This window comes from Corvus kubaryi, unplaced genomic scaffold (assembly GCF_017639235.1).
Source record: "Corvus kubaryi isolate FWS band 111438036 unplaced genomic scaffold, C.kubaryi_AGA036_p1.0 37398, whole genome shotgun sequence".
In the NCBI taxonomy this organism is placed as follows: Eukaryota; Metazoa; Chordata; class Aves; order Passeriformes; family Corvidae; genus Corvus; species Corvus kubaryi.
In genome coordinates this window covers 25,097,040-25,122,697 of record NW_024581137.1, presented here as the reverse complement: position 1 = coordinate 25,122,697, position 25,658 = coordinate 25,097,040, and the positions used below count along the sequence as shown (strand labels likewise).

General features: G+C 38.5%; 1 protein-coding gene across 1 annotated transcript in view; it reads right to left on the bottom strand.

The window, feature by feature from the left end:
* HIBADH (3-hydroxyisobutyrate dehydrogenase) overlaps positions 1–25,436 on the bottom strand; it is an 85,578-nt gene extending 60,142 nt beyond the window's left edge. Inside the window, exons 1-4 of the mRNA XM_042043583.1 lie at positions 25,327–25,436; positions 16,892–17,052; positions 12,393–12,502; positions 10,691–10,812 (exon numbers count right to left, since the gene is read on the bottom strand). Coding sequence (XP_041899517.1) covers positions 10,691–10,812; positions 12,393–12,502; positions 16,892–17,052; positions 25,327–25,390 — 457 coding nt within the window. The 5' untranslated portion in view covers positions 25,391–25,436. The remainder of the gene's footprint in view (positions 1–10,690; positions 10,813–12,392; positions 12,503–16,891; positions 17,053–25,326) is intronic.
* Positions 25,437–25,658: the final 222 nt, after the last annotated feature.

Sequence of the window (25,658 nt, the reverse complement as noted above, 5' to 3'; positions counted from 1 at the left end):
CAGTAAACAGTAACAGCCAAGAGTGCATGTTTGGATTTTTAGACAAGTATAGCATAGATTTGATGCTGGCTCTGAAATGGGGTCTATAAGGACATTTGGACTTTTTAAAGTAGTAAGCAAGCCATATTCTGAATTCTTGAGGGCTTGTAAAATAAAAACCTCCTTAACAAGCTTTGCTGCCTACTGTTTCAATCTTCTAAGATTCCTTTACTCCAGTAACCAAAAAAATGCTCCATTCAAGATTGGTGTAATTGTCTACTAAAGAAAACAACATACTAAGTAAATGTACATAGTCACATTTAGTGTTAAGAATTGCCAAGCATATTAACACAGTGGGAAAAAAAGTGTCAGTGACCAAACAGTAACAGATTAACCACCTTCTTCTTTAATAGGTGTGCCAGTTGTTGTAATGTTACTAATAGAAATGCTTTTCTATAGTTCAGCTTGTTCTGGAACTGGAATGATGCATTTAGGTGATCAAGTATGTTCATTTTGGTCCTGAGAGGAATTTATTGCATCGTTTCACAGCAGTTAAGTCCCATGCCTTAACACGAGTTGTTGAGGCAGTGAGGGATGCTATTAGGGCTCTCTGCAGGAACTTCTATCTTGGACAGGGTGGGAACCCTCTGAGGCAGCCAAGATTCAGGCTGAGGCTGCTAAGAGGATGCTGTATCTCAGGAAACTCTCCTGCTTGCCAAATTCACATCAGTTTCTCATTTCGTGCTTCCGCTACAAAACTCTACCACTGCCCCAGCATCACCCCTAACTCCCCGCTAATATAAATCCTAAGATGAGTATCTGCAGAAAGAGGAAAGTTAGACACACTCCTGGTTTACTCTAACTATATAGGGCTTGACTATGACAACGTTTCACATGCTGATAACCTACTGAAAATTCCTTTCTCCAGCTGTCCTTCAGCTTTTAAAAGAGGAAGGAAATTGCTGTTCTTCTTGCACATGCAACATAAAATGCCTTACTCAAGACAAAAAGCATCTAGCTCCTACCAAATACTGCTTTCAGACTACTAGCAATTGTAGCAATTCTGGGAAGTAGTTTAATCAGAAAAATGTTGGACCTCAGAAATCAACCAAGTTGAACAGCTAACTATGTATAGTCATGTGTCTCTACAGATTACCTCCATGTTAGTTTCATAATGAAATCCACAATTTTAAGCAAACCCAAGAAATCTAACACAAATGAAACACAAGTAGTATGCTCCTCAGCCACAGCTAAAAGTCAGTGTTACTTTCTTTGTACTCCCTGTGGCAAATACACTAAGAGCCACAAACCACACATTCCCACCATACATTCTCAGAAAGCAATGGAAACACGAATCGAAAACAAAATGACAGCCAAAATGCACATTTCTGACTGTGTATGGTTAAACTATACAATCACTGCGTCACTAGAATCTTACACAGTTTGCAGCAACTCGTTAAATAAAGCAAATGGATAATAATTACATGTCAGATTAGTATTCCTGTCAATTTGCTAAGCTTCACATTAAAAAGAAACCCTAACCCCATTAGTTTACCAGCAGTCAAACAACATACCGGGATATTATCAAATCATTATGCGGATTTACTTAAAATACATAAAGAGTTTAATAAAGTGTGACAGTGTTTCACACTGCTTCCCCCATTTTGCCACAAATAATTTAACATTCTTCCACAACACAGAATAATTAAAACACAGCTGCTTACAGAACCAGGAAGAGAAACTGAAGGTATGGCATTGGGATAAAATTTCCATGCATTAGTCTGTTCCCATCAAGCCATCTCTTAATTTTTCTTACGAACAGATATGGTTAAAGCTGTATAAGGTTTAGGAAATTCCACACAATGTGTCCCAGCAAAACTACAGGAATTAAAATAAGAACCAAATTTTAAGGGTTAAAATTATAGGTCAAATACAGTGCAGTAAATAAATTTTTTTCCCACTTCAAGTCCTATGTTGTACTTGGCATGAAGAGAACTGTAGTTAAAAACTGTTTCTTCAGCTCTGGAACTGCAAGACCCTCCTCTGTCTTCCGCTTTTCAGTAGACTGAAGTGGTGAGTCAACAGGACTAAATACTGTTGGACAAACTGAAAGGTGAACATTTACATAGCTTGTATGCTGACAGTTGGATCCTAAATGCTTATTAATGGTAAAAGGCAATACTCTTTCCCTTACTGTTTTATTTCATGACACAAATCATGGTTTTTTTAAATGCGGTTGAAGGAAGAAAAATTAGGAAATCTTGGTATTTCTATGTGCTCCCTGTGGATTAATCAGGAGCTGTTCTGCTAAGGACAAAAGCTCAAGCTACTGAATTGTTTCACAATGGGCAGCACTACACTAAACACTGCAAATACAGAATAATTTTTAGGTATTTGTTTCAAGTGCATAGGGACTACTTCTGCTAGAACATTCTCCCCCTGTTTAGTCACACAAGACACTTTTCAAAATATAAAAATGTTCTGAATGACAAGACAACATTCTGCAATGATCCAGTGACTTAGAATGGCTCCGGATCATAAGATAATATTGTCACAAATAAATCCAATACTTGGCCTGCTCATCACTATGACTTTAAAAATGAAACACAAGGAACCCAGAATACTAGCATCATCCAGATGGGGGTCAATAGAAGATCAGCTTTCATTCCTACTCATCCTGGATTCAGCTATTTAGGGGATCAACAAGTGATTTACTTTCAAAGGCCTGCACCATAAGACAAGGTTAGCTCTCCCTGCCTGCAAAATTTACCCCATGTGTGTTTGTTTCTTTTCTTTTTTGCTTCTTTAGTTTAAGTGTTTAAAGGGCCTTCAAAGGAGCATTCTTCAACACAGAGCCGTTTGCACAAATGTGTCCTAAGGCTTAAGATGTGTCCTAAGGTTCAGACACTTAGGATGTTAATGTTTCTTTCCACATGTCTAGTGTAAGATCTGCAGATCTCTCTTGATGAATAACAGACAAAATAAAACATGTAATTCTATGTTGGGCCACATCTTCAGTAGCCCAGTCCATTTAAATAAGTGGTGTGATTTAACCCCAGCTGGCAAAGAAGTAGTACCATGCAGCCACTCTGTCACTCACCGCTCACTCTCTCCCAGTGGGATGGAGAGGAGAAACATAAAAAAAGGTAAAATCCATGCGTTGACATAAGAACAGTTTAATAACTGAAATAAAATAGAATAATTATAACAATAATATCAATAGTAGTAATAATAATAATAATAAATGGTGATGAAAAGGGAGGCAACAAAAAGAGAGAGTGAAATAAAACCCAACAAAGACAAGTAATGCACAATACAGTTGCTCCACTGACTAATGTCCAGCCCATTCTCAAGCAGCAACGAGCCCCTCCCAGGCAATTCCCCCAGTTTATATACTGAGCATGACGTTCTATGCAATGGAATATAACCCTTTGGCCAGTTCAGGTCAGCTGTCCTGGCAATGCTCCTTCCTGGCTTATTGTGCACCTCGTTATTGACAGAGCATGGGAAACTGAAAGTCCTTGACTGGAAGTAAGCACTACTTAGCAAGAACTAAACATCAGTGTGTTATCAACACAATTCTCATTCTGAAGAAAACAGCGCTGTACCAGCTACTAGGAGCAAAATTAACTCTATCCCAGCTGAAGCCAGTTAGTAAGGTTTCTCTAGATTTTTTTTTCCCCCCCAAAAATCAAGAACTCCACACACAGACTGAAAAAAATCTGTTTAAGGCAACACTGAATTACAAGTACAACTGCTTTGCATTAAGATTCAGAGAAAACTGCATCTTCTCCAGTGGCACCTCCAGCGCTTGTGGCTGGCAGGACTGTTCCCACACTGATGGCCGCTGCACAGGCACAGGGCATTCCCAGCCTACTCTGCACGGTGCCTTCCCGTTCAGACTTCCCGCTCTGTGTGCCTGGTGCTAGGCTCAGTACTGACATGTGCACCATCCACATTTAGCACAGTATGGAATTAGGACTCATATGGAGTCAGGGGATTATTAAGGTCTGGTGCTCATCATCCCCACTGTCCCAAGAGCACAGGAGTCACGCTAGGTTTTTTTGACTACATGAAAAATACACACTTTGAACAAGGCACTCCATGGAAAGAACAAAAAGAGAGAAAAAGATGTCCATGAATATTTAAAACCAAAACAAACTTTGTAGAAAGCTTCAAAGCCATCACTTCATTCCAGAAACATTCCCAAACACCACCTGCAACCCCTTAACTTTAAACATTCTCTAGGAGAAGCAATCAAAAATTAAAAAATGAAATAAAATTTACTTTTATTCCCTAGGACTTATGACAGGCTGACATTTGTAGATCTTCCCTACTCTCGGTATCTCAGAACATTTGACAGGAAGACCCTGATACTAGCATTAAAGTAACCACAAGCAAACAGAGAAGTTATTAGGAATGTGGTAACAGCTCACATGCAGCCGTGAATATTAGAACCATTTTTACTGAGAGAAGGAATGTTGGCTCTAACTCTGCACTTATTCCTTACTCTTTTTCAAAGAGTGCCACAGGGATTTCTAACTTCCATCTGGACAGTTTTCCTTTAAGTGTTTTTGAACACCATGTGTGAGAACACAACAGGATTGTAGACATTAGAGATGGAAAAGACCGATTAGATCATGTAGCCATCCTCCTGCCTGCTGTAGATTTTTCCCTACAGAACAGTTCCTAGCACTTTGCCCAGTACAGTTTAAAGCGTGTTGAGATACTTGGCTTCAACTGTCTCCTTTGGAAATTATTCCACAGTGTATGAAGAATGTCGTTAGGACATTTTTCCTGGTAGACACGGCACGCATTTTTCTTTCCTTAATGATTTCCAGCCTATTATTCCTGGTTATATCCCATTGAGCCAGCCTGAATAACTCATCTTTACACCTTCGAATAAATGGAGACAGATACGTTTCTCTGCACATTGGTCACTATTTGGCCAGACTACACACAATTTTATTGCCAAAATATACAATATGCTTTAATAAAATCATTTATTCCACCCTTTTAGTCATTGTAGGATAATTGTCTCCACCCCAGTGAACATTTTTAGATGATACTCTCAACAATCTGTTCATTCTTCCTTACCTTCTGCTACCTTTTATTTTATTTTATAGAGAATGCAAAAGGCATAATAGACTTATAGAAGAAAAGAGCCTTGCAAAGTCAGCACGTAAGTAAATATACTACCTAACTCTTCTGAAACAGCAGCTGCTACCAACAAAGTGATATTTGCACAGGGTTTATATTTCCTCCCCTCTGTGTCAAAATATGCATTTTACCAATGTGTAAGATTCTCAAGATCTTCAGTCCTTTCCATCTTCTCTCCAACAAAAGAGCTATATTAAACTAGCTTTATTTTGACAAAAAAGTATTGTTATATAATCTAAAACATAAGTTATTAGAAATCAGAAGCTTTTTAAGCATCTCAGATTTCAAAATATTTTTTCATCCTCATTTCAGCTTCCTTAAATCAGTTCACCCGATTCTTCCCTTTTTTGTCATCAGTTACTTCCTGCATTATTTTCCCTCATCTAAATTTCAGAATAACTCAGTGATATTTTTCACACTACCTTTAGTATTAAGGCTGTACATTGTAATTTCTACTACCATCCCTAGAACACAGACTTTGCAAAAAATTAGTATGATTAAATGCCTTCAGCAAAAAATGTAAACAGAGAAATTAAGAAACATGTCAGGAAAGAAAAAATTACACGAAACATGTAGTGACTGAGGAAGAGCAATGGAAGTGAGATAAAAGTGTTATACTCAGTACCAGGAACACAGAGAACATTGTGGCCATTCTGAGCACACACATTTAGGCTTTAAAAATACAGCATAAGAACATAAATCCAGAAACAATAATGGAGCAAATACTGCTATGCCTTTAGATGTTTTTCCTCACCAACAAGAACACCTGCCATTGAGGGGGATAGGTCAGAATTATTAGTTCTAAATTCATGAACCGATGTTGGAACCCTGGGTTCAGAGAATTTCAGTCTTTCAGTGCTGACAGGCAATGATCCTCAAAAGCACACTGCATTTGACCTGAGGCCTAGGGAAAGGCTTCCCTTTTTATGTGATAGCACTGAGATTGTTGCTGTGTAATTAAAAAGAAATTTGTTATGTCACTGGGTGGAATATGTAGAGATGTAGAAAAATTAGGTTTATGGGATTTAGTACCAAGATGGAGGATTTTGGGTGTGGGTTTGTTCTTCTTTCCTCCTCCTTCACAAATTTGGGTGTTCAGATATTGTTCTGGTAGTGGTTCAAAAAACCCGCAATGCGGATCATAAATGAATAGTTACTGGGTTATAAGTAAAAATAAATTAGTTGGCATTCCATAATTGGATAGTCTGGACTTTAAATGGCCTTGGAAGTTAGAACTCAGGGACATTTTCCACCTTGTTAACTTAGAAGGCACACTCCGTGCAGCTGTGCCACAGATAAGAATTAATAAACATCAAATTAGAAGAACAACTCAGCGTCTTCAGCCTTTTAATGCAACCTCTGAGTAAAAGAACTCGTGAATCAGAGGCAAAATCAAAATACAGAAATCAACAAACCTGCTTCATCTTGATAGTGTTTCAAAGATCCTAACAGATCCAATCACTGCCTTACCAGACCAGAAAACCAAAACTATACCAAACCTCTACGCCACTGAATTCAGGAGATTCCTTATTTTATTCTTTGTGTTTATTAAAAACCACATAGATGTCTCAAATTAGAAACATTGAATTAACCCACCAACTCTTCCACTCCCATAAAGTCATAAGACTGCAGTTCTCTAAAGGCGCACAAAGCTAAAGAAACAAAGCAGACACAACTTAATGAAACCAGTTCAAGTAGCTCTACAAAGGCTCCCCAGCAAAGACAGGTCTATTAAATCAGTTTAATTCTGGCAAAGATATTGATTATGCATCTTTATTACAACAGAACTTACAAGCTAAGAGATGCAATGTTTGAACTACTTGTTCCTAATTCCTATTATTTAGTCTAGTCTGAAAGTGCCTTTCAAATCATCTTTGCAAACATTAGTGTGCATAAAGTCTTAACTCTTCTGCTTCCCTTGGAAAAGACACAGCACAATGTGCCTTCAACGTTCAAATAAGAGAAACATAATTTGCTTCTCCTGTTTCAGGAAGGTGCCCCTTTTAAAAAAGAAAAACAAACCAGCTGGAATAATGAAATATATTGCTAAATAAAATAAAATAAAATAAAACATCTCCAGAGTGTTTCTAATCATTTTTTTTCCTTTGCTCCATATTAAGTAGAGATCTGGCCATGAAGGGAATAAGTCTGCAACGCAGCCCTCAAGGACTCACATTATACTTTACATTAACAGTGACCTGAAGTCTTAACTTGTCAGTGTTACTATTAATACTGTTTCCATCACTTAATGATTAGCTGAAGTTTATGGAAGCAGTACTGTAAGATGAAACAGTTTGAAATGACAGCTGGAATAGAAACTACAACCTCTTCTAGCCACCTCCAACGCAGTTTCTAAAAACAAAATCTTTTATTCTACTCTTTATTACCATTTTAGCATGACTACAGTTCTCTATATGACAGCTCTTACTAACAATTAGCAGTCTGACTTTTTAACTGACTACTCTCTTGTCTAAAGGACACAGTGAAGGGGAAGATCTTCTAAAGTTTCATTATCGGACCTTAAAGAACCAGATTTACAAAAGAGTTGAAAACATTTTTTTCATACCTCCAAAACCAGAAAAACAAATCAAGCTGTCACATCATTTTGTGAAGTCCCAGTAGAATGCTGTACAATGTATTTTGAGCAGATATGAAGCTGATACAATTTCAATAGTCAGTAGAAGGGGAAAAAAGTTGAAAAGGTTGTATCTGAACACTAACAATGCTTACAACAAAGAAAGAATCACATCAGAAATAAAAAAAAAACATCAGTCAATGCTCTTTAGGAAATTATTATTTTGTATACTGAGTTAAAGAGACAGAACTATTACAGCAGTGTCAGTGAAGCCACTAGTGAAGTTTACTCTGGATTACAAGGTGAGAATCTGTATCATACTTCTACTGAAATCAGTGGGAGGACAAATTTGACACAATTCTTGAAGGCTAAATTTAGATTCTGTACTTAGCCAGTAGTATCTTGTGCCAACAGAAGTCAGTTTTAAATATACTTCTGTGATAATGTGTGCTTTAAAATACTTTTATACATACAAAGATGAAGAATCCAATCTTCACAGAGATAAATTTCCTGTCTAGATTAAAAAAAAAAACAAACCAAAAAACATGGATTTTGAAGATGTTTCCTCATTTGTCTCATGCTCACAAAGAGGTCACAAACCAGGGCAGCACTGGGAACCATGACACAACTTTCTCATGTGGACCTGCAAGAGATCCTAATCCCAGGCTAAAGCGATTGCTATCTCTAGACAGCATTAGCAGCATAATCTGCATGCAACTACTGGGATAAGAAGTATTTTCTGAAGTCACTGACTGCAAAATAATACTACAGTGACTTGGTTCATCAACTTCTACTTAATGGGTCCTGACTGTAAGCTGCAAGTAAATGCTGTAGGCCAATCATATGAAGAAGACAGCACTACTAAATTGGCATGCAGGCCCATCTGAAAAAGATCAAGAGAATTCATCTTTTGGGGGCAAGGCTGCAAACAAGCCACTAAAATCTGGGCCTAATGCTATGCCCAAAGATTCTTCATTTGCAATGTCAGGACAGGATTAAAATCACTACTATCTCTCCCCGGGGTTTACAGACCAAGCAATTTCCAAAATATTATTCAGTTTGTGAACTTGTTCACTGTGCAAATGAATGCTAACATCAGGCAACACCCAAATACCTAAAAACACAAGTGGAGTTGTCTGCCAATAACAGCTAGTAAACAGACAGCTCTAAAGAGGACAGTTCAGGCATGCTGCTTTCTCTTCCTCCTCCCTATGTCCCACAAACACTCTCCTTGAAACGCCTGCCAACTCTATTGCATTGCACAGCAACAGCATAGTGCCTGCCAATTTCTAGAGAGCCAAGCATACTTCTCCATTTAGTGTTTTGTAAGAAGGCCAACAATGCAGTCAGGACATACAAAAATACCCCAAAGACTTGATGTGCTAGGTGTTGAAAGATGGAAATAACAAAGCATAACATTAAAGGTTTTTTTCCAACAGACTTAACTTCTCCACATTTCTAGCAAGTGCCCACTTCAAACATGATTTGCACAGAGCACTCCTTGGTCTTCACAAACATATTAAGGACTAGAAAAGTTAAGTCTCAATTCTTTCCCCCTTATTCAGGATATCCCTAAATCTGTAACTGGCACTAACCACCAAGTTATTTGTATTCAGATAAACCACTAACATGAAAAAAGCCATCTGTATTCATACTAGTCAACTATATGTTATCATATTAACTGTCTTGCCCTTACCATTTTCTCAAGGAACAAAACCCCCTAAACGGCTAAAGTTCTTTCAGACTCTATCTTTTCGTTTTTTTCTTTGTAGTTATAGTCAGCCTTACAGCAAAAACTTACAGGTAAAAATAGATTACAGACATTTCTAAAAGGTAAATAATTCCCTCAGGAAAACAGCATATTTGGCAGAAAGGGATTGAAGAAAACAACATGGAAGTACATCAGAATTGCCCAACTGATAAGCAGAAAGCCATGCTGTGTTTAAAAAAAGAATCAGATAAATACATCATCTGCCCACAATACATTTTTTCTGTGTTTTTTCTTCCCAGGCTGATTAGCTCCCTGGCTAATATTTTGGCTGAGAAGTAAGAATCTTGTCTTCTCCATTATATCCTTCAGTATCACCTACCTAGATCTTCCTATTTTCTGTTCACAATAGAATTTGGATGAAAATTTTGGCTTTTAGTGTGTAGTCAAATCCTGCCTTAGTTCACAGTTGAAAACTAAAAAGATTGTTAGTTTTTACTCATCAGGAAAATAAAGAATTCTCAAAATTCCCCTTACATTAATTTTTAGAGTGGATTGTAAAAACCTCATGATTTTCCCACATAAAATGAGGTTTCCTCACCTTCTAATTCTAGGTGTTTTGGAGAAGAATTCAACAATAGAAACTATCAGTTATTTTTTTGTTTTCAAAACATTAATTTTGTTTCTGCTCTCCTTTGTCCACAAAATGAAAATACTTTCCTGCTCTATATTATTTCTTACAAGAGACTAAATACTCAGAGATCAGTAGTTAGCAACTTTTAAGAATAGACAATTATCACCCACATTCTTCAACTGTTATAAAACCGGACAAATCTGTTTTCTTTTGATAAAGAAATCCTATATTCCTCACTTCATTCTCTCCTTTTTAATTAATGAAAACCCAACAGAACTGCTTAATGACAACCAGTTTTTCCCTAACAGAAAGAAACAGATGGAGGCTGAAGGAATGTGAATAACTGCATAAAAATGCAACTTTATGAAAGAAGTTAAATTAAAAGGACCACAGTACCATATCCCAAGAAAGCTGTTTCTCCAAGTCTAACACAAAAGCATACTCCTAAGTCCTAAGAATACTCCTGTAATAACATACTTATCTGTAATGCAATTAAACAACAACAACAAAACAGAATACTGTACACATAGCAAAGAAAAGCAACTTATAGCAGTAAGGGTACAAATTGGTGACTGAAATTGCAAACAAAGAGACAACTTGTCCAATATGAGGTAAACTGCTAATGAAGACTTACCTCCAGAAACTGGGGCATCCATGAAAACTGCTCCCATTTTTTCAACAGCTTTGGCTAATTCTTTTGAAACTGCTGGATCTATAGTGCTGGAATCTATTAGCAATGAGCCTTTCTTCACTTTCCTAAAATAAAGATTTATTATTATTATTTTTATAATTACTATTATTATGAGAAGATATTTGCAACTATTACCATGGCACTGGCTTCCCTCAGCATGGTAAATGTGCAGACATTTTGTGATACTCTAGTAAATGTGAAGTTTTAAACCCTTTTGAGCAAGATCTGCTCAGTATTTATACTGCTGAGTACGTATACCACAGTTTTGAATCATTCAAAGCCCAATAAAAGCTGAACACAAAAAATGATGTTCTTCTTAAACACAATTACAAAAGAATTACACAAAAAGGATGCACTAGGAAAACCTTTCAGTATACAAGTTGAGTAGTATATAATACAAAGATCACCTAAGATGCATTCTAAGCAACTGCTGATACAGCCTAAAATTTAATATATAACAATAAAATGTTCTTTTAATATATACAGTATCTTCAGTTCTTATCAGAATGGTCTGATTGCATTCTTTTAGTCATTCTACAATTTATTCTACATAAAGACCATAACCAAAACCACAGAAGCCAACTGAAGATTTTAAGTGAAGCATAGAGAAAAATGTTCTCCCACCGATAGCCAGTACATTTAGGTAGATCTGTATTCCAAACTGTAGATCACAGAAAGTTGTATATCTGATTAAAAAATTCAATAAAATTTTTGAAATTTACAAAATTTGAACTTTTTTATTGCCCTCCACAACAAAAAAGTTTATTTTTATCCCTCTTTCTATTGAACTGTATCATGATTTCTAGTCCACCTGACCAGCAATCTTAATATTGGACAATCAAAACCTAAAAAGGCATCATCATTTTTGGATAATCTACTGTACTTTTGTCTTCTATGTGTTTCTTCCTTTACCCTACCAACCTGGATAGCTGTAAGAGCCTACATGATCCTCAGAGGTATCCAGTAGCCTTAGTCACCCTGCCAGGAGCAGTGTACATGTAGCCAGAACAGACTTTTAAATTATATTTAGATTTGACTTGGCAAGTTCAAAAACTCTGAGCATTAGAATTCTGCAGACTGTGGATTTAAGGCTCAGTGGAAATCCCTCCACAAAAGTTAGAAACCACTGTTTCACATTAAACAAACTCTTCAGGTGTTTTTTTGTGTAATGAACAGATAGTAAGAATAGAAACCAAGGAAGTCTTGTCAGCCATTCTATGGTAATACACTTCAATACCATAAGACACAATGGCGTCTCTTCAGAACATTTAATTTATAGGATTTCAAGTTAAAGAAAAAAGTATTTGAGCAAATAATTGTTGCCAGCAAATATTATAGTTGTACTTGAGTGTAGTACATTACATTATGGTAAAAGAACCATGCAACTGAAAAGACAGATAATAGTTAAGTTGCCTGATATGCACAAAAATCATTATTCTGCTGAAAATAAAATTAAGACTTTAGCCAAAAGCCATTCAAAAGCAAGCACTGTATAAGAGAACTCATATAATTAAAAATATCAATAGTGACAGGACAGAGAATATTGAATTCAGTGCCCTGAAGGCAGCAAGAGTTAGAACAACAGCGATCATCAGACAAACCTTGAGTATGAGTGGAAATTCTCCAAACTACAAAAAAATCTTACTTTAGAATTCCATTTGCTCCTGTGTAAACTTCTTTTGCATTGGGACTAGAAGGCAGCATGGTAATAATTCTGTCTGCTCTTTCTGCTACGTCTGCTGGGGATTCTGTTACCTTTTAAAGAAAAAAACCCAAACAATATAAGCTTACACAACTCCTGAAAAAGAAATGTCAGACATGTTTGATGAGTTCAGTTTTAGTATTCACGGGTCACAACTACACTAGGTAAAAAATTAAAACACAAGAAAAACTCCTCTCCTAATGAAAATATTGGTTATTTGGATCCAGTAACAGAAAAAAAAAAAACGAAAACGTTCTCCTATCATGGAAGTTCCTCCACAATATCTGCCAAGGGGGATGCTTTCATCCCATCAACCCATTCATGAATCTTCAATTCACTACAAACCCTGCATCTAAACAAAATATTTCTCTACAATGTTTCTAAGGAGGGACAACATGAAAGGATCACAAGAATCTCACTGTTTTCCTTGTCTTCTATATGGCATTGAAAGAGAGGAAGACTGAGGAAAAAAGGAAGAAATTACTTAATGCACCTCTGAGCCTCACCTTAAAAGAAATCAGATAAACTAACTGATGTTTCTCACAATATTACAATTGGCATTTTTAAAATGGGAAATTATCAGCTCAAGCCTCCTTCACAAAAAAAATCTGAAAAATTTTCAAAATATATTATTAGGTATTAGTTGTTAAATAACCATACCTAAATTGAAAGGTATATTACTTTTCCCAAGTAACTTTCAGAGGCAGGCAGTATAGTATTTAAGATATATACACAACAAATGAAATATTGACAGCTAAGTAGTGAGTTTCACTTGGAAGGCATTTACCACTAAGACTCCTGTCCAGTACTGGTCTGAAATAATTAATTTCTTCAAAATTGCATTGTTAACACATTCATAGCCCAGGGGAAACCAACAAAAATACAGCTTATTCTTTTATCATTAGCCCACAAGGATCAAATCTAATTTCAGTCATTTGTAATAAATGCTAGATTTTGTCTTGAAGAACTTCTGGGATACAGCATGAGAAACTTCTTGATTTTTATTTGACTTGTGGACAAAAGAAAGGAAGACTGTATATAGTCACTGAACAAGGCTTTTGGGGAAAAAAAGTAAAGAAACTGGCATAGATGGGACTGAGAAACATGGCAGATTTTGTTTTGAAAGAGTAAGTTAACACTGCACAAAACATCTGGCATACCACACAATTACAAAAGGAAACATGCTCTAGTCTAAAAAACAAAGGTTAGCAGGAATAAATGAGGCAATTATAAGCAGCAAACCTTCTATATCTGATTAGTTAATTTTATGACTTGCCTCCCTGGAGACCAGAGAGCCTATCTCTTTAAAAAGAAGTATGACACCTTTGGTTTAGTTCAGAGTATCTCCGGTTTGGTTCAGTCCCAATGTGTATTATTAGAGGAAGCATGAAATTGGAACCTGAATTTATATATGTCCTCTTATTTGAAACTATGATCTCCATTATTCTTAGAGGTTTGCAGGGTATCAGCTGAAGACTCAGTGGCCCATTTGCATCTTTCAACCAGAAGCTGAAAAACATACTGTACTGGACACACAACAGAAATAGCACATCAGCCTCAAATTTCTACTTGGCTACATGGACAGAAGACAGCTGGGTTTTGGTTACAGTGTTAAACAATTCTTAAGCAACACAGGTGCAAAGAAGACACAGTACCATAGTCATCTACACGGAAATTCATTTATTCTATCCATGTCTTTCAAAATACTAACATGCCTTTTACATGAAGAAAATGAGATTTAAAATGTACACAGACTGGGACAGTACTTTTACAACCATACAAAGGAAAATCTTTCTGCTACCTTGAAGTAAGTAGCAAAACAAAGTGGGAATTAAAAGTAGGAATAGTCACTCTTGGCCTTTTGGTGCTGTTAACAAATATGAATGATATTGCCTGAAATAATCTACCTACCTGGTTCAATAAGCAGCATATAAAACTTTTTTATTTGGGACTTTGTGTCTCAGAAACAAATCTGAATGATTTGAAATCTATTATAAAACATTAAGCATTTGAAATCATTAAGAATATGTGCATAACTTTAAAAAACAGACCAAATACTAATTGTTGATTACCAACATAGACCATACTAGCTCAGAGTAGCAGCCCACCAAGATCTGTACATGTTCTGATACTTTTTTAGTTCAAGCAAACTTTTGCAGCATGCAACTGGATAGGAGAGACTTTTCCTCATACTGCTGGTAGTTGGTTCTGCCCTTCAATATGTGCATCTGCTTGTATTTGCTCCAAACAGCTTCCCTATTTTTTTACTTATATTTACAGTAAGTAAATTAATTATTGTTTGCCTGAAATGCCATTCTTACTGTACACTATTTTTATGATGCTTTATGCACCATATGACTCCAATAACACTCTCAATCTTCTAAATCTGAGATAGGATTTAGATACAAAGACCTGTAAACAGAAGCATATATGTATGACACTCCACTGTGTGAAGCAAAAAGTGATAATTAATGACAAAAGGTAAAGACAGTAAGTAAAGTGTAGAGGCAGCCTATTCACTCACAGCACTGCTCAATAGTCTCCCTTGTTTGTAGCCTTCCAACTTTCTCCAAGCTTCACCCCAAGTGGTTCCATACGCTCATGCTCAGCCAGTTTTCCTCTTACTGTTCACCATTAGCAGGCGGGTGGCCGCTTTCTGACATGTACCACCTCCCAGTTGTTTGCTTCAGTGGCTGAAGAAAGTGGAATCACAGATTGTGCAGATTTATGGCCAAACATCCCACATCTGCCATATACCTTGGTAGTAGCGCTGGCCTTAAACAACGGACATTTGACTAGGTTTACTGTCTCTTGGGGTCATTTCACCCCTGTAACACTCCTGATGGTTTTACCCTTACAGCCAGACCAAAGAGAAAGCAGCCCTTAGAGCCCAATGTTCCTTCTACAGCAGTTTCTACAAGGCCCCATGGACCCACAAGTTTTCAACTCCTGAAGAAAGTGTTGGAGTAGGATTTACACCTATAGATCAAGAAGAGGAAGTTATGTTCACATATTTTCTTTAAGTGCGTTTTATTTGTATCTAAGCCTACCCATGTATTCTCTTAGTGATTTATGATCTTAAAACATACTTTTGACTTTATTTTTAAAGGCATTACAGTTCACTTTTATTATCACATGTTAAGTCTTGCAGTGAATGCCAAGGATTCTATTACAAAGACAAAAAGCTATCAACGTGGGCAGCCACAGCAAAGAGATCCCACTGCAGAACACAAATTAAAAATACAACCAACAGTCTCTCCCATTTGCTGAGTCTTACTTAAGACAGGTCCAGTTCATGCCTGAGGGTCTTGGCTGCTTTAACAAAACAAGAACAGTAGCTAGGAGAAGCAGCTGAAAAGCCTACTTTCCCACTTAAGGCCAAGATTCTGTAATTATTCAAGGGGAGCTGCAATTAATTACTAACAGGTGTGTGGAATCATTTTATCTTCTAGGAATCTTGATGTTACCTCATTATTTAAAACAGCTGCAATTAGCTCTAACAGTTTAGACTTTCAAGGCACACAGTTCCTCTGTCTAGATCTACCTATAATTCCCTTGCCACTGCTGGAAGAGTCCCTTCTATCCCCTACCTTGTTACATGAGAGGATTATTTTTGCACTGCACTCATTTTTTCTGTGTTTTAAGCACATATCCATTGCTTACAACTGTCTAAATTGTGACAGCTTTGAAGTATGTCAAAACCATTCAAATGTGTTACAGACATGTAGAAATGACACAACCACCTGAGAGCCTGAATGGGATTCTGGGGGTATTAACAGATTAAGAAAAGCAGTGGGACTGGCTGGAACAGGGCCAAGATTTTGCAGGGTATATTGCAGGAAGGTAAAGCTCCTTAATGTAATCAATTTCCTTCCCTCCTTTTTCCTTTTCATTCCTTCCTCTTCTCTCACCATATCCTTCCTCACCTCCAAGAGAATAAGGACTTAAATAATTAGATTTTTCCCCTGCCCCTGAGGACTGCACGTTGAAGCAGCAGGAAAGCATTCATATGTCCCTATAACCCTTACAGCTATGCCAGCAGGAACTTTTAGCTAGGGTCATTTAACCTGAAAAGGTCAAAGTAGGAACCAGGTGAAAAGCAGCCCATTGGCCATCTAGACCTGGGGGAGAAGGAAGCAGGAGAAAGGAGGAGGTGAAAGAACAGGCCATCAACCTACTCTCATAAAAAGTGGGGGGGAAAAGACAGCTAGAGAAGTTTGACAAGGTAGCAGTTCTGGCAAACAGCAGGAAAATTACCTGGGACAGAAGCATACCTTTGCTCTAACTGAAACCTCACAGATTCAGATTGTATTCATTGTGCTGTTTCAGTTCTGACTGCGATCTTAACCAAGAAAAAAACCCAGATGATTTAGTTGCATTGCATGCAGGAACCATTCAACACACAGAGTAATTTTTGGAATAAAGAAAGTTTATTACTATACCTGAGCACCCAAGTCCTGAAATTCTTTGCAAGCTTCTGGGAAGACATCATACGCAATAACTGGATATCCATGTTTTACCAGGTTTTTTGCCATTGGATTTCCCATGTTACCCAGCCCAATGAATCCAACTGGGGTTTTGGAAGCCATAGTCCTAGAACACACTAATTTCAAAAAGTAAAGATCAATATATTTGCATTTTAGACTAACGTACAACAATGATGTAATAAAAGCTACCATCTAATCTGTTGTCAATTATTTAAACAGCTTTATGCTTAAAAACAGTGGAAATGTGAATCCTATTTTACATAATGTAAACCATAAATTATAGCTCACATTGGGCCACAAATACAATCCCACAATGATTTTTCTAAATGTCAAAGAAAATTATTGTAATTAGGAAAATGTGGGTGTTTCAAAAAATACAGTACTAAAACTAAGATCTGAGAAGAGCTCAAATGCACATTTAAAATATGCAGGATTGTCTATGTTTTATTACGTGTCTAAATTCTAAACCAGATATGCAAAGTCCAATTTTATATATATTTTAGACTCTTTACTGGCAACTTTGCTTGCAGGCATGGGATATAGCATGTGTTCTCTAGAAATGGACTGAGGCTGCCACTTTAATTCATGCAGCCCCTCACAGATTCTTCTGATCCTGCAATCAGATACAAGTCACTAACCTAAAGATGAAAAGTCTTCATACTAAATCATGGCAAATCCTTTGAGCCATGCAATCATAGTTCAAATACTGAAAACCAGAACAAAATATAGTATTAAAAAAAAAAAATTACGACGTCTTTGCATGAATAACCTCTGTATTCAATTTACCATACTACCAAGACAGAACTATAAAGCCTAACCTACAACCTGTGGAAAACACTAGTTTCAGTCAGTTACCTCCTCCCAGTAGTTAGTGAGCATCAAATTCTGGACAGGAGCAGCATTGCAGGCATTCATCTACTGCAATCACTATCTCATCACTCTGAACACTCCTAATCCAAAGGCAGCACAATTTGACAGTGACTAGATTTCTTTGCCAATTACATTAAATACTTTCTCCTTTACGACAAAGGAAAAAGTCATGCAGAATAAACACTAAAGTATATGTCAACTAAGCGGACAGAAACAAGGCTAACTAACTACAGAAATACTGTGGCTCTGAAGTACACATACAGAAAATGTGCCTGAGCTGCATCAAGACTCTAAGAGGTCTCAATGCTTAGCAAAGAATCCTCTCTAGGCCAATAACACTTGATTAATCATTTTAAAGTCTTTATAACTTTAAGCTCCTTCTTAGCCAGCAATGGTCATGCTCTTTCATCTGCAACACTGTTTTGGATGTGCCACATTTAATAAATCAGGTTTGTTGAGAGAACTTTGGTCTGAGACAGTTTCCACAGATGCCTACAGCAATTACATAGCTAGAGAAGTAGCACAATTTAAAATAAATCTGCACTGGGAAAATGCTTAGTGAAAACTGAGATAAGTCAGGAAAAGAGCCCATTGCTTTTTTAAGAAGTGCTACATGTCAAAACTAGGGAACAAATGAACAAAGAGCCTAAACCAGCATCATCAGCCATAACAATCATCTTGGAGTCTTCTTCTCATTGTTTCTATGAGTCAGTCTTCCCCAGTCCCTCACTTGCACTTATCTAAAATCGCTCCTTTAGTTAGTCCAAAGCTTCCCACTTCCTGAGGAGCTTCAGGCCCTGGTTTTAAGCATCTTTTCTTTCTCTAGCCCTTAATACCAGTAGATCTTATTTACTTTGACTTCAGTAAAGCTTTCAGAACAGCCTCCTCTCGTATCCCAGTAGCCAAATGAAGAAAGTATGGACTGGACTGGACTGCAAAACTGCCTGAAGGAAGAAATACTGTCTGGAGCATTGAGCTTAAAAAACAGTGATAAGTAGTTCAAAGACTTGCAACAGTCTAGTTACACATGATGTTCCTCATGGGTCAGTACTAGAGCTGTTTAAAAGGTTCATCAGTGACTGATGATTGAACATAAGCACCCTCAGCAACACCACGTGTGACACCAAACTGGGGGGAATGGCTGAAAAAGGGCTGGGCAAGGCTACCATTCAGAAAGACTAGAGAAATGGAAATGGGCCTCAAGCAGTTCAACAAAGACAAATACCATGTCCTGTACTTGGGGCAGAGGATGTCATTGCAGGCTGCTGACTGGCTAGACAGGTGGCAGCTCTGCAGAACCTGTGGATTCCCATTGACTGGAAGTTGAGCGTGAGTCAGTAGTGCATTCTTGCAGTAAGAGGTTAATGACATTCTGAACTACATTAGCAAGAGTAGACCCAAGAAGTCAAAGAAACCAGTCATTCTCTACAGAGCAAATACACAAGAGATCAAACTGCAGACAGCCCAGCAAACATCAAGTAATATGACCACAGAGCAGGAGAATATGGTCTATGTCAGAGGCTAAGAGAACTGTCTTTGCTGAGCTTGGAGAAGCAAAGGCTGCAGTCTTCTACCACCTATGGATTGGGAGGGAAGAAGAGTTACAGAGCAAATGAAGCTGAACTCTTCACAGATGTGCACAACAATAGGACATGGGGCAATGGCCAAAAGCGGCAGGAAAGGAAATTCTGGTTGGAAATAAGAAAAGCATCCCTGATGTGGAAAAAAGGTTCTGCAAGCTAACAGGCAATGTAGAGAAGTTGTGGAACCTCCATCTTTGTAGCAACCTTAGAACACTATGAGCAACCTAATCTTCCTTTAAAGATTTAAGTCTTTTGGAAGCCTTGCTTCCAAACCTCGGTTTTCTTTGTTTCTGTGAATTCCAAGTAACCGTACCAGAAGAATAATTCTGACTACCATATCTAGGCTCATTTTTGTAGACTCCTCACCTTTATCCTGATTTCTTCTTTTCTCACACCATCTCACAGACATCTAACCATCACCTCAAACTGAACACCTTCAGAAAACTTTCTTGATACCTTTTTCTGCTATCAGTTCTGTCACCAGCAGTGATGCCTGTCACTCACAACAGCCTCAAAGACCCATCCATGATCTGCTTAAATCTCACTGATTCATCCATCACATCTGAGATCTCAGCTGCTTCAGAACCTTGTCACCTGTCTCAACAGACATAATCTTGCCTTGATCTTCATGCTGGGAATTGAAAAGGACATTTTGCCCATGCCACTTTCCATCACTCCTTCTCTGCAGTCTGCCTGCTTTTCCTCTACAATGTCACATAAGACTGCTTTGCTTTGATGCCTTTTCATGACTGTCTTGACAGTCTTCATGACATCTTAAGACTTCAGCTGGTAATTAGATTGCAGTGACGTGCCTATTGCCAACATGCACTCCTGTTGTGCCTCTAAGGCAAGCTTTTCACAAGGTAAATATCCATGAAATGAACATTCTTCTACTATAAGGTTTCCCTTAAAAACTGTCACTTTGCAATACCCCCAGAAAGGCATGGCAACAGTTAGGCTGTAATACAAGACAACTTGCTGACCAGTACTATTAAGTTTTGTGTGTTGTATTCTATTATTTCTCCTCTGTTGATTTTTTTGTCTCAGTTCATGAATCAGAGACCACTTTCTGTTATGTGCTATCTACAACATATTCAAATCCATGGGAATTGGGACCTGTTAGAGAAGTAGTCCAATTCCTGAGTCAGTTTCTGGCTTTACTTGGGTTTAACTTTTCACAGCTCAGTGCCATACAAGCCACTTCAAAATTAAATAATTCAACCAACAGCTTTGAAAAATCTTCACATCTCCAGCTACTCAAACACAGGAAAACTGGTTTAGAGGACTGATTAAATTAGCTCACAGATCTAATAGAGATGATTTCAATTAAATTTGAACCAACTATGTTTAGATGTATCGCATAATTTAATGACTACTTAAGACAGTGGGGATTTGCCAAAAAGAGGATGTTTTAAAAGACAAGAACTTTCATGTTCTCCCATTAGATGAACCTCCAGAGGTTCTTTCACAGAATGTGATGTCCACCCTGCATATCTTGGCACTTTTTAGAATCTGATATGTAGCACAAACTCAGATTTGAAATAATTGTATAACTCAAACATCTAAGGATGGATATTCTGCAAACCCACATCACATATGCTAACTAATCCCATCAATTGTATAAGCATTTGCTGAAACTGTCCCTATGGTATTGAGCCCATTTCACTTCAACCATAAAATCCACAGTAACCTGCTGCAATCACATGGCTGGAAAAATGCCCAGTCCACACTCAACTTCTAAGAGAGGGCAGAACAACCAAAATAGGAGCAACAGAATCTACTTTTAAAATAATCACTGATACCATGCACAACTAATTCTCCTTCACTGGGAACAGAACCAGCAATACAGGTTAATCAGTAAATCAAGCTAACTGTGAGCACAATAAGCTACAGCTACACTGACTCCAAAGAAATGGGCCTTTTCCCAGAAGATTCTTCATTATTCTCCTGAGGGAATGTGTGTTTACAGATCCTCATGCCTATGAAAACTCAATTGATGAGGACAACCAATTACAACACTCTCACCAAATTTGGGGCTCAAGGACAATATAGATAAAACACAGATTTTCTGCTTTGAAAAGTCAGCCTATAACAGAAAAAAATTGACCTAATCTGCAATTTCACAAGAATTTTACCTTAGAAACAATTTAATTAAAAAAATCAGCAAGAGTTTATGAATATCTGAATGCCTTTTCTTGAACAAAATGCAACTGTTAGAAGAGTAACTTCAGAAATGCACAGACTGCGATCCTGTCCTTAGAATACCTGAACTGTCAATGACCCAAAACTTGTCTCTTCAAGCTTTATATAAAGACACAAAAAGCAGTTTTCTTTTTAACCTGAACGATGAAAAATTTAGATAATTTCAGATGTTTACATTTCATTTGATACTATCTCCCAAAGTAACAAGTCTTACAGTTTCAAGAACTAATTCCAGCTCCAGTGCTGCCCTGATTTCACTGCAAACACTCGAGTGCACAAGCACTACAATATGCAGAACTGAGGACATGTCTTTGTATTCAAACAAAAAGGAACTAATAGCTGGGTAGAACCACAGACTGCAGAGCTGGAAAAAGTCCAATATTCTTGTACTCTAACTGTCTAAGAACAGGAATGAGAAACAAGTAACTCTCAAAATATAATTTCAGCTATATTACTTAATTCTTGGCTTTATAAAATGTATTTTGAACCATATTCACCAAATGGCACAAGGGGTAAGAGTCCACGCAGTCCTGTCCCAGAAGAATTTCCTAATCAGAGCGGTTGCAGATCATATTAATATTCTTGATCTCTCTAGATCAGTGAAACTTCACCTCTTTTCCAAGAGGTGAGATTTAACAGGATCATTGGAAGATGCCCAGAGTAAGCTCAACTACTGAAGTTGCTGGTTTTGCTTGGGGCTTTATGAGAAAATACATATGAAGTCACTCGACAAGGAGAAAGAAACAATGATGACAATTCAATATGAGCCACTAAATGAAAGATTTTCCCACTGGTTTAGCATCTGAAGTTCTGGTACAACAACAACAGAAGACATCACCCTTTTTCTCCTTCCTGCTTTGAAAGAAAGGATCAGAGAGAACGTCTGTGTTTTGTGCAGACTTCTCTATGGAACTCATAAAACCTCTACTGAGACTAGATCCTGGGAGGGAACTAGATGAAGAAATAGAGAAGTTAGAGAGGCCAGCTGTACATGGGTAGACTCCTTCTGCTCCTAGAAGTTTTGCCAATGGAATTTAAATTGCCCCAGGGTCACTGACTTTTAAAGGTTACGCAATGATTTTGAGAACTGCACTCTACCAAAATAATAATTTAAGAAGATTACAATACTCTAAATTTGGCCAGCTTTACATTGAAACTTACACTTGCTTTTTCTTGCCTCCGTAAAGGTCTGCCGATCAAAACCAGACGTGCTATCTTGTAACAGAGTATTCTTATATAAAATTTTTCTTATCTGTACCTATACCTCATTGAATGTTTGCTAATACATTACAGACAAAACCATATAGTAAGCACTTTTCATCTAAAAAGAATATCAAGTGTACACTTGATCCCTTAATTGAGTAATGTGCTGGACTTCTGAGCAGCAGGTCTTCTGTCATAATCCTTGCTTAGTAATTAATGCTTCTCTGCACCAGAGCATAGAGTCATGCAACAGTTCAAACAAAGCTCCTGCATCAGCAAAAGTACTATTTAACCACCAAAAGTACTATTTAACTATTAACTCAATGGCTCCCTACCACTCAAACAAAACTACTTGGAAGGACATTTTTGCTCTCTAGCATGGTACTGTCTTCTTTGATGAACAGCTCCCTCAGTTGATGAATTTTCACTCACCAGAAAATCTTCTTTTCTCAGCCACCATAACTCATTAAACCCCTCTTCATTCCCCCTAGCAATCCCTAGGAGGGATTTCTCCATGTCCATCAAAAATATATTTTTAAATAAGGTGATATAAACCCTCTCCATCAAGCACCTTTGTCAGTGCCTGCCAGCTGCAGAACACAAGACTACGTAGCCCCTGTCCAACTGGCTAAAACACAAACATACATATCCAAGATGCTCCTCCAAAATCTGCCCTCAGCTCTTTATTTTCCTCCTAGACAATTTAACAATCTCTGGTATAAACATACAGAAAAAGCAAACCATCATGGTCTGCACCAGCTGCAAAGAGCAACTGGCCAAGTAACCAAGGAGCATTCACTAAGAGAAGGAAGACAGCCTGCTTGCTAACCAAACTGTGGTGTTGGACAGCTCTGAGAGCTGGCAGAATTCCTTCACTAGGATGGCATTTCACTCAGAAGGACAGATGATGAAATCACTACTCAAAACCCAACTGTCAGACTAATCAAAACTAAAAAAAAGAATGGCAAACTTAGTAAACTCATTAGAGATGGGGAAAGCTCAACATATAACTAAGCAATAGAGCTTAGCAGTTAAGAAGGCTTAATGCTTAGAATTTCATCCCATAAACATTTCTCAGAGTCAAGAGTACTTTCAGCACAGTCACTATTGACTAAGAGCTTAAATGCTGTGGGTGAAATCCTGTTCTGTGGACATTTCTTGGGAGAGTCACAATTTCTCCTTAGACTTAGTTACAGTTTCTTGCTCAAGTCTTCAGGCAAAGACAAACTGTATTTTTCAACTTTAAGGGCCAGTGTTGGGTTGCTTTTCATGCCTATGCTCACCACCAAGAAAAAGATCCCCACCATCTGCCCTACATTAAACATATCATTTGGATATTGACCAAGACAGTGGATTTCAAAGCTCTCACAGAAATGCCTGACAGCTACTACGCACAGAAAGTTCAAAAATCATTGAAAGCTACTGCTTTCAATTGTGGTATCACAAAAGGCACTAAACACACAAATAGGTCCCCCATATATACCTTTACTAGCATGAGACCAATATGCCTGCTGCACCTGAGCTATTAATTATCACAACATCAGAGCTGCAAGTACAGAAAAATAATGCATTAGTGAAAGGAGACAGTGGAGCAAAAAGAGCACTTAAAGATAATGTCAAAATTGTCAATTTCATTCATCTAAGTGAGGTTTAAAGGGGAATTACAAAGTTTTTAAAGTTACCTACCTAAAAGTAATTTAGTAATTCCTGAAACACATTGTTAAGTGTCAAGATTTTAGAACCATATACCATTTAAAAGAATCTATTTCTTCCACTTTGCCAGTTAAAAACCTCCACCTATGTGTTGAGAGCCTAACCACAGAGTGACATACACGACCAACAGACCGCAATCAAAATGACACTAAAAAGACTACTAAAGGTTTATTTTTAATCATTTACTTCAGCAATTATATTACTTTGAAACAGCTGTGTGATTTTTCAGGACTCTGGAAAGGGAAAATGTCTAGGTCCAGTTCTACAAATACATTCCTCCTTCACTTGCACCAACAGGACATCTGCAGTGTCTACTCCTTCCACTGCCCATGAACCAAACACAGGTGAGCACCAGTGCCCGCAGAGCCGAAACAGGAGGAAGCGCCGCTGGATCTACCTTCAGTTTAAGGAAAATAATCGGACTCAATGACGGAGAGGGCTGAACAGCCCAAAACTAGGTAACAGGTACCGCAGACATGTCACTGCTGCCACAGGAAGCATTTGTGGGCTCTGATGATTTTCAGGCACGCTATTTTAAGCAAATGAGTGAAAACATTTATTAAGCCAAGCCGCTCCGAAGCTCCAGTGGAGCCCCGAATAAGGCGGCAGAGGCAGCGTGCCGTGCCAGCCGTGACGGCCCGGGGGGTCCGTCACCGGGGATGCCTCACGGGGAGATGGCTACGGAGCTGCACCGGGCTCGGAGGGCCCGCGGCCGCCAAGGGCAGCGCGGCAGCTGCGCGCCCCGGGAGAGGCCGGGCCTTTCCCCGCCCGGCCGGCAGAGTGGGGCCACTGCAGCCGAGGGAAGGGGCAGGTCCTTACCCATCACCCGCCGGTGCCAGCGCCACCAGCCTGCAGGTCCCCTGCGCACCACCGCCGCGGCCATGCTGCGCCCCCGTGCCGAGTGACCTCCGGCCCGCCGCCGCCCACCGCCACCGCCCGCGCGCCGCGACCGGCAGCCGCTGCAGCCAACCACGGGCGGCCCTCGGCGGGGCACAACCAATGGAAGCGCGCAGCGTCCTCCCTGCGGGCGGCCGGCCCCGCCCACCGCCCCGTGACGGACAGGGCAGGGGCGAGGGGCGGGGCGGGGGCCGGGCCGGCGCTGGAGCACCTCATTGGGGCGGTCGGACATTGTATCCCGCTGCCCGCGGCTC